Here is a 10,551-nt window from a genome sequence, read left to right as displayed (position 1 = left end):
AGATCAATAAGCATAATCATCTTTGGTTCTGGTACTTATTTATTATGTTCACTAATTAATGTAATGATACTTATAAAATTTTTAACTATTTAGGCTATAGGCTCCTCCTAATAACAATAATAATAAACGACTTAAATCACCTGGAGAACAAATTTTAATTAAATCGCCGCTTACGCACTTTTGCATTTGCAAAATTTTTTTATGATCTCCTCATACGATAATGTCTTAGCTATATCATTTTCAATGGACAGCAAGGCTAGATCAGAAAGCTTGTCTTCTGCAAGAATCGACCCAAAGTACTGTACGTTTTAATTAGCTTAAGCTTGCTAAAACTCCGTTCACCTTTGGCCACCATAACCGAAATAGTTACAAAAATCCGGACAGCTGTCCAAATATTAGGAAATGTATCTTGCCAATTATTTAATGCTAAGATCTGAAGGATTGCTTTCGGATGACCTTTATCAATATCTAAAAACATTTTTAAACACATAATTTCTCTTGAAAGCTCCAATCCCGAAATATCGCAATTATGATCATGAGTTAGTTCTTCCTTCAACTTTAAGCAAGCTTCTTTCAAATTTTCATCGGTCTTATTCAAATCATAGAGGAAAGACCAAGTCTCATTAATTGTACTAAGTTGTTTGAAGCGTGTCTCTATTGAGTTTATGGCAGTGTCTAACATAGGATAGAAAACATTTGTTCTGAATAACGTTTCTGGATCCATTGGCGCGTCATCTTCATTTTCATATGGTAACATTTTCTTTTTTTTTCGTGCGCGGATTGTTTCAAACTCCGGGCTTATTTCAGCTTCTTTAGCTATGTCCTTAGCTGCAATGAGAGCCTTTGTTAATCCTTCGTCTCTATATTCTTTCAAAAATTTCAAACATTTGTGCATCATTTTTGTTGCATCTGACAGGTCTACGCGCTCTGATTGCATGGATTTGTTGACAAGATTGACGTGGAATAAAACGTCGTACCAAATGACTAACGACAACAAAAACTCGAACTTCTCCAAATTGTCTGCAAGCGATTTAGCTTCTGCACTTGCCACGGTATCAGTTGACTGTCGATATTCTCTTCTTCCAATGTACTTTTTACTTCAGCGTACTGTACTGATATCGCATTGCTTGCCAACTAAAACAGCGACGCCTGCGGTGGCAACTCTGGTTGTGTAACCTAGGCGGGGTGGAACCCCCTCCTACGCACTCGACCCACGTGCGTCTCAACAGATAAGGCCATTCACATACTGGCCACACGCTTGAAATTAAAATATTGAAAAGTAAAAAAAAATTTTTTTTCTTTAATTTTCTTTACCACTGAGGCACCCCCTAGGGATTAGCGCTTGGAGCAGCTGCTCCGTTCGCCCTATGGTAGGACCGGCTCTGATAGTGGATAGTTTACATCATACTTTTCCTTTAACAATAGAGTCGTGCTAGTCATCTATCTAATACCTTTCAGGGGGAAATTTTTGAATTGTAATAACATGACTTCAGGTTTGCATCGGAAGTGAATCGGGTGCTCCTGCCCCTAAGGTTTCCATATCTGGTCTCATCTTTCATCTGTTTTACCATTCTCGAGATTAAGGACAGATGACCAGACGGACGACAGTGGAAACGTGTGTCTACAGTTTTTTTCAAATTGCAGCTCAATAAAACAAACATCCTATTTCCAAGACATCTGACTTACAAGCAGAGTTGTCAATTTGGCAGAAAATCTGCTTAAATTAGCATTAGCTTTCCTGTATAATCATCTAGCCACTAGACCAAATAATATGCTCCAAAATATTTCAGTTGGCATGCAAGAAAATTTTGCATCATACATTTGGTGATTTTGGCACATGCACTTAAAAAGGTTGCCCACCTGTAACTTGGTCAAAGTCATTATGTAATTATTTAATTAAAAATCAAAATTAGTAAATATAAAAGATTTTATTTCATGAAAATAACATAACTTAAGACAAAACATAATTATTCATTACAGTATAATATATATATATATATATATATATATATCAATATATACAAGTGAAATAAAGACAGTAGATCTTTGTCAACAAAAGATATCAATTGAATTGGTATCTCCTACAGGATGACCATATCACAGGATTAACATAATACTAATATCTAATATTAAATATTGTGCAAACAGCAATGCATGGTGAAAGAAATACAATACATCTTTAAAATGCTGAGAATGCACAAAATTATCACTTTTTTCCATCAAATAATACTAGGGATAAAAAATATATTTATTAAAATAAATAGATATACAAATCTCTTTCCAATTTGTTCAAAATGTTTCTTAGGATTTCCATTTTTTTAAAATAGCTATTTACAACTTAAATTATAATCCACTGAATGAACTATACTCTATAATTTATAATCAGAAATAACAGTAAACAATACATCTGATGTTATTTTGTCAGAGCTAGAATATTTGAAATTTAGATAATTACATATTGTTATATTTCAGAAATAAAAACAATAAATAAATTTTTCTAAATAAGTACAATATCTAACATTAACAGGAAAGGATCTAAAAATAAGCTTTTTAGTATTAGTAGCAACGTCAGCAATTTTATAATACATCTATGAATATTTGTTATCAAACAAAACTTTCTCTTTCAAAAATCAGTTCTACTGCACTTAAAACATTTTCTACTCTGTGAGTTGGTTCTTTCAAACTGACTTCTGCTGGAAGAAAATCCCTGGGAGAATGATCACAATCATCATCTTGGAAATCTTCATTATATACACCAGTATGAACTAAAACTGACTGGCAATTTACCACTCCTTCATTTACCTGAATTTCAAATACAAAATAATATTAGTATTTGTACATAATATACATGTCAAATTTTGTTTTAGTCAAATTACCATTAAATTAATTAAAAATTTAATGTTTGTTTATAAATTATTTTTTACAAATTCAGAATAATAATTTAAAATATTCAAAAAAATACCTCTAAATTCATATCAGAATCTCTAATAATATCAACTCTGGAACCAACAGAAGAATGTACAGTTCTGGTACCCAAACCTCCAGAAAAATGAGCTGCTAAGGTTTGTTTTTCTTTTCTTCTTAATTTAGCTCTCTTCTGTACATATCTGTTGTAAAGATTGGCTCCATAGATATCGGTATTTATATTGTCTCTATGAAAAAAAATTTTACCATTTAATATATCTTCAACATAAAAAAAAGACAAATTCTAAGTAAATCTGAAAGAGAAAAATTTCTCTTGATTTTGTTCTTTCTTTGTTTTTATGATACATATTTGATAAAATTATGCTAAATTTATTTCTTTAGAAAATTTTAGTGAAAAAGTGATTAAAAATGAGATTATATACAATTTATTATAATAAAAAGATTGACAATAAACTATTGCCTTATGTAGTTAAGAAAATGATTGCTCAGATATGTTTAAATATATTTTGTTTGTGAGAGTCGAATTTAGGAAATAAATTTTTTGTTGAGGGAGGAAAAGTTTAAAGAAATAAACAACAAACCGATATAAAAAAAGAACAAAAATCTTTTCCCACGAACTTAGTTCCTTGTCAAGTATGATACATCGAATGTGTCACCCGAAATCTCGAAAAGACTATTGGTCAGTGGTGAAAAAACAGTCCTAATAAGGCAGTGGAAAAAACCCAACGAGATCCCCTTTATAAAAAGGAGGGGTTGATGGGTAAGAGTCAGTCTCTGGAGTTTGGTGCACTGTGAATTTTACGTGAACGGATTAGCCGCTACCCGGAACTAATCAATCGTCGCTGTTCGGAAGGACTACGCCTAAACCGACTAACAACGTTCGAAAGAACTTTGTGAAGTCTAGAGACTCAAGGATGAAACGACTAATCGACAATTTATAACAAGGTATTTATCCTCACGCGAAATACATGTGAGCTCTCTCTCTCAGGAATACGGGTAACTGGGAAGGAAATAGATATGTTAACTGAAGTGATTGTATGTAGCTTAATTCGAACAATAAATGGGCATTATGTATAGATTATGTAGAGTGTAAGTCCTCTGATTCTCTCTTTACGCCTCCATCCCGGAACTAAAAGTCCACAACGCGACCATTCACGTAACCAAATAAACGGCCGAGAAATTTCTCCTGTGTCTGTTACAGGACACAGTGGTGTCATCCTGACAGGGCGCCAAAGAGGTGCCGACCCTGTGGTCACATGTTTAACTTGGAAAAAATTTAAGGTTAATTTTATTTTCTGACAGATGTTTTTATTATATACAGGGAAATGCTACTTTGAATCATTATTTAATTGTGAAAAATTTGTCCAACTGACAAATTTGTCCAACTGAAGATTGTCCTGACATTTGTATTTCTACTGGGAACAGGATTTCCGTAGAAAGTTTGCAAAAAATATAATTTTATGATAAACGTCATTAAATGTATTAACCCCTCTTCCTAGAGGAAAAATCCTATATGGAGTATATAAAATAAATAAGTAATAAAGAGATTGTCAATAAACTTCTTTAATAAATTTGCATTCTTAGACCAGAAAGAAATCAATGTAATTAATNTTAAAACATTTTCTACTCTGTGAGTTGGTTCTTTCAAACTGACTTCTGCTGGAAGAAAATCCCTGGGAGAATGATCACAATCATCATCTTGGAAATCTTCATTATATACACCAGTATGAACTAAAACTGACTGGCAATTTACCACTCCTTCATTTACCTGAATTTCAAATACAAAATAATATTAGTATTTGTACATAACATACATGTCAAATTTTGTTTTAGTCAAATTACCATTAAATTAATTAAAAATTTAATGTTTGTTTATAAATTATTTTTTACAAATTCAGAATAATAATTTAAAATATTCAAAAAAATACCTCTAAATTCATATCAGAATCTCTAATAATATCAACTCTGGAACCAACAGAAGAATGTACAGTTCTGGTACCCAAACCTCCAGAAAAATGAGCTGCTAAGGTTTGTTTTTCTTTTCTTCTTAATTTAGCTCTCTTCTGTACATATCTGTTGTAAAGATTGGCTCCATAGATATCGGTATTTATATTGTCTCTATGAAAAAAAATTTTACCATTTAATATATCTTCAACATAAAAAAAAGACTTAAATTCTAAGTAAATCTGAAAGAGAAAAATTTCTCTTGATTTTGTTCTTTCTTTGTTTTTATGATATATATTTGAAAAAATTATGCTAAATTTATTTCTTTAGAAAATTTTAGTGAAAAAGTGATTAAAAATGAGATTATATACAATTTATTATAATAAAAAGATTGACAATAAACTATTGCCTTATGTAGTTAAGAAAATGATTGCTCAGATATGTTTAAATATATTTTGTTTGTGAGAGTCGAATTTAGGAAATAAATTTTTTGTTGAGGGAGGAAAAGTTTAAAGAAATAAACAACAAACCGATATAAAAAAAGAACAAAAATCTTTTCCCACGAACTTAGTTCCTTGTCAAGTATGATACATCGAATGTGTCACCCGAAATCTCGAAAAGACTATTGGTCAGTGGTGAAAAAACAGTCCTAATAAGGCAGTGGAAAAAACCCAACGAGATCCCCTTTATAAAAAGGAGGGGTTGATGGGTAAGAGTCAGTCTCTGGAGTTTGGTGCACTGTGAATTTTACGTGAACGGATTAGCCGCTACCCGGAACTAATCAATCGTCGCTGTTCGGAAGGACTACGCCTAAACCGACTAACAACGTTCGAAAGAACTTTGTGAAGTCTAGAGACTCAAGGATGAAACGACTAATCGACAATTTATAACAAGGTATTTATCCTCACGCGAAATACATGTGAGCTCTCTCTCTCAGGAATACGGGTAACTGGGAAGGAAATAGATATGTTAACTGAAGCGATTGTATATAGCTTAATTCGAACAATAAATGGGCATTATGTATAGATTATGTAGAGTGTAAGTCCTCTGATTCTCTCTTTACGCCTCCATCCCGGAACTAAAAGTCCACAACGCGACCGTTCACGTAACCAAATAAACGGCCGATTTCTCCGGTGTCTGTTACAGGACACAGTGGTGTCATCCTGACAGAGCGCCAAAGAGGTGCCGACCCTGTGGTCACATGTTTAACTTGAAAAAAATTTAAGGTTAATTTTATTTTCTGACAGATGTTTTTATTATATACAGGGAAATGCTACTTTGAATCATTATTTAATTGTGAAAAATTTGTCCAACTGACAAATTTGTCCAACTGAAGATTGTCCTGACATTTGTATTTCTACTGGGAACAGGATTTCCGTAGAAAGTTTGCAAAAAATATAATTTTATGATAAACGTCATTAAATGTATTAACCCCTCTTCCTATAGGAAAAATCCTATATGGAGTATATAAAATAAATAAGTAATAAAGAGATTGTCAATAAACTTCTTTAATAAATTTGCATTCTTAGACCAGAAAGAAATCAATGTAATTAATGAGAGAAGAATTAACAACAACTAAGTTAATATTTAACAATATTTACATTTTAGAAATTTTACCAAAACATTTTGTGTCAAATATTAAACTATTTTCTTAAATATTTTACTTGTAAATTAAATTTAATCATTTAACTATTCAAAAGTCTAATATTCTTAATATTTTATCTAATTCTAAAAATTAATTTTTAAAAGTATCTTGCTTTATTCAATTATTATTTCCAATACTTCATTTATATTTTTTTTTCAATTAAGTTTTTCCAAATTATAACATATTTTGATAAAATAAACATATTAATATAACAGCTTTAAACATTATCAGTTATTTTAATATAATTGATGTAAAATACCATCTGATAATAAAAACATGCCTATTATTTTTTTACAGTTTCTAATAAAACAGTTCCACTGGTAAAAAAAATTCTAAAATTGAGGAGATCATCTATTTTTCCACATAATTGTAATGAATTTATTTGTAAAGATTCTATTAAGTAGTATTAATTCTTATCTATTTATATTAAATATAAATTAATCTACATCTATGTTATTTCACATAACTAATGATATAAAGTATATTGATCACATTCTATTCACATTAAATATTTTGACAATTGAAAGAATTAAGTTAATTTTACAAGCATATGATAATAAAACTTACCCAATAGCATAAAGTCTTCTCACTGAATTTTCTACACCTAATTTCTTGCCCTGCTGTTGTACACAATATTCAGCATGATGATAAGTTATTTCACTTGGTTTCCCAACTAAAGCTGTATAAATAATATCTTTTCCTGTAATTTTCTAGAAAAATAAATAAATTTATATAATTTTATATAAATATATATATATTTATTTTTGCACTTATATTTTAATATTAATATAATATATTAATATATTTATTTTTTGCAAAGCAACATGACTTTGTTTCATGTTGCTTTTTCATGGTCATTTATTATTATTTTTGTTTTTTAATGACAAAGTTATCTAATTATTATTTTATGCGTTGTATTTGTCTGTTTAGAAAATTGTATTACAGAATTAATTTTTATCTTATTTTCCATATCAACAAGTTTTTTCTTATCAAGAACTTCTACCTATAAATGCATATTCATTTTAGACTTTCATTGCTCTCTTTAGAACATTTATGTCATGAATAATTGCAATGATTTTATATAAAAGAAGAAAAAAAATGATTTTAATTTTTATTATTAGCCCATATTGAATTGATCAGGGAAAAAATTTGAACTTCAAATTAAAAAGTTTCGAGTTATGAGGTTTGGCTAAAAATCAAGATTTTGTAAATCAATTCATTGGTGACCCATAATAAACTATCCATATAATATTTCTACGAGTCTTCTTACATAGAATCATTATGTCAATGTAAACCTCTTGGTGTTGTCCAGAAACTTGAAAATGCTTAACTGAATGGTTAAATTAGCTACTGAAAAATGCTTTCCTGAATTGTTGATCCATCACTCCTAAGTATATAATATGATGTTTTTTAACTCATATTTTATATTTAGAATTGATAAATATATATTATTTTTTATCACAAAAACTACTCTTTACTATTTTTACATTTTTTAAATTTTGCCACAAAGGTTAAAATTGTTACATAGAATCAAGATATAATCTTTTCTTTGTAAATTAATTTATCAAAAATTCATTTAGTTGTTACAACATAAAAGTCTGTAACAGCTGGAACATAGATAAATTAAAGGTATGCATGGTATGTAGTGTTTAATTTATTTATTATGTTGGCTACTCAAAAATCCATCAGCAATCAAACAAAAAAAAAAAGTTCCATCCCTGCCCACTGTCATGTGACACAACATTTATTTTTAGTCATATGTGGTTCCTGAGCTTTATAGAAAGTTTCTGATTAGTTTACTCAATAGATAAACATTAATTATTTTATTTAATGAAAAATTAAAATTCTGAAGAGTTAGTTTATGAAAATACTGTATCAAAACTCCATTCAAGTTAAACCGCTTGAGAAATTTGAGTTAACCAGTTTAATTTAACACGTAAATCCCTATGCTGGACAATTGGGGGAAGAAAATGACTTTGAGTTATCCCGGTTCAAGTTAACCAGTGTATTTGCAAGTAAAACTAAATTGAATATTTTGTTTATACATCATTTATTACCCCATAAACAATAGACCTTTATATCAAATTTCATGTAATTTATAGTATATATTTTGTTAAATATTTCAAAATTTATGATTATTTCTACATTTTTGATGCGCAGAATAAATGTATTTTAAAACATACATGTATGAATATTAATACTGGTAAATGTTAAATAATTAAAATTACCTTATAAAGATTCTCCAGACAAACCAAAAATGCACCATGGCCAAATCTAAATATTGTCAAAAAGATAAATGTTAATAGAAATAAAATTAAATATAATTTTACATTAAAAAAAAACATAATTTTTTAAAATGAAACTATTTTAGTACATTACATTTATTTTAATTCCTAAGTAAATATTAGAAATTACAATATAAAATATAGAAATTATTTCAAAACTATGTTAAAATTTTCTATGCAAAAATTATGCTAGGGAATATTTAATTAAATTATCTAGTAATATCATGTATGAATGCAAGCATAGGAGTAATGAAATTTCTGTTTTATTCAAGAAAATGAGAAAAAAAAATTCTTGTAGAAATGAAAAATTAAAAATAAAAAGCTAAAATTTAAAAATTAGCTCTATTTACTTGCTCTATTCATAAAAATTTTAATTAAAATAAATTATGAGAAATTAAAAATATTCACTTACCGTGCTATGCAAGCTTCTGCCATCCATTGAAGATCCATATTACATGCTAAAACAGGAAGGTGTGGATATGGAATTGAAGGAGGAGCATCACATGGCAAACCATTTGTCATTAAAACATCTATGATCAATTGTAAACTTGTTTCCCACCTTACTGGTTCTCCAAATAAAACTACAGCTAAAATAATAACGTTTAAATTACAACTATGAATTCAATTGTTTTTCCTATTTTATATAAAAATAATGTAAACAATATTTTATCCCTATTAGTTATAAAATATACTATTTGAAATGTATTTTTAAGTTCTTCTACTCAAAAAATTTTAAATAAAAATAAAAAACTTTAAAATAAAATGATGCTATACTAGCTTTTAAAAAGGAATGAGAATGCAATTTTACTTTTTAAAAAACTTCTAACATAGAAATTCATTAAAAAAATTTAGCATTATATATTGATAAATTTTTAAATAATAAGATCTATATCTTAAAATTCTTTTTGTTAATTTAATTGATTTTATTCAAGGATGCAAACTGGGTATATGTAATTAAGCACTACAAAAAAAAAAGTCCAGCAGGAAATTCAAAAATCTACAGAATTTTTAGCTTTTGACTAAAAATTTCAAAAATTAAGAAATCTTTTAGTTTGATGATGAGTATTTAACATGGGTGAAAACATTTACTTTTGTAGATTTTTGTATTTTCTGCTGGATTTTTGATCTTTTATTTTGTAGTGTTAATTACTTAATTTTATTTTAAATGAACAGATTCAGATCACTAAATAATTTAAACAGTATTTCAATACAAGTTGTTCTTCAATGATCTGCTGGAATGTACTGTACATTAAAACATATACAGTAATACCCCGACTTACGTGAACCCGTAGTTACGTGATTTTCAAATCTCGTCGATTCGTCTTTTGTTTGAGCGCCATGCAACCCTTGATTACTCACTCCCCACACTATTGTTCAGCTTACATGTTCGGATGTGTTGCGCGGAATCAACACATAGCTACAATTTATTTTGTGTTATTTATTTCTGTGTTTGTTATATCTATGGAGACTTGAGAGACTCTACTATGTCATCCAAACGAAGTAGAACTAATTCTTCTGCATCAAACAAGAAAAGAAAAACTTTATCTTTGGAATGTAAAGTTAACATTGGGTATGTTCGTAAAGTCGAGCGAGTTAAATGAGAATGACGTCATCATTATTCCTATTTCGTTAGACTTTTCGAACAATTCGTTACTAACACGTTTAACTCGTTTGACTACGAACATACCCATTATTAAAGACTTCGATACAAAAATGAAAATTTGTGAATTGGCAAAGAAGTTTGATCTACCG

The 10,551-nt window shown here is 28.9% G+C and overlaps 1 protein-coding gene and 1 pseudogene across 1 annotated transcript in view; both read right to left on the bottom strand.

The window, feature by feature from the left end:
• LOC111620612 lies at positions 1-2,096 on the bottom strand (annotated as a pseudogene).
• LOC111620611 (haloacid dehalogenase-like hydrolase domain-containing 5) overlaps positions 1,533-10,551 on the bottom strand; it is a 58,134-nt gene continuing 49,115 nt past the window's right edge. The window contains exons 8-12 of the mRNA XM_023362578.1: positions 7,082-7,224; positions 4,854-5,043; positions 4,544-4,693; positions 2,963-3,175; positions 1,533-2,802 (exon numbers count right to left, since the gene is read on the bottom strand). Coding sequence (XP_023218346.1) covers positions 2,605-2,802; positions 2,963-3,175; positions 4,544-4,693; positions 4,854-5,043; positions 7,082-7,224 — 894 coding nt within the window. The 3' untranslated portion in view covers positions 1,533-2,604. The remainder of the gene's footprint in view (positions 2,803-2,962; positions 3,176-4,543; positions 4,694-4,853; positions 5,044-7,081; positions 7,225-10,551) is intronic.

Source organism: Centruroides sculpturatus, unplaced genomic scaffold, assembly GCF_000671375.1.
Source record: "Centruroides sculpturatus isolate CEXI.00-Female unplaced genomic scaffold, Cexi_2.0 scaffold137, whole genome shotgun sequence".
NCBI lineage: Eukaryota > Metazoa > Arthropoda > Arachnida > Scorpiones > Buthidae > Centruroides > Centruroides sculpturatus.
Note: the sequence above shows the minus strand (reverse complement) of the source record. Positions and strands in the feature narration are given on the sequence as shown.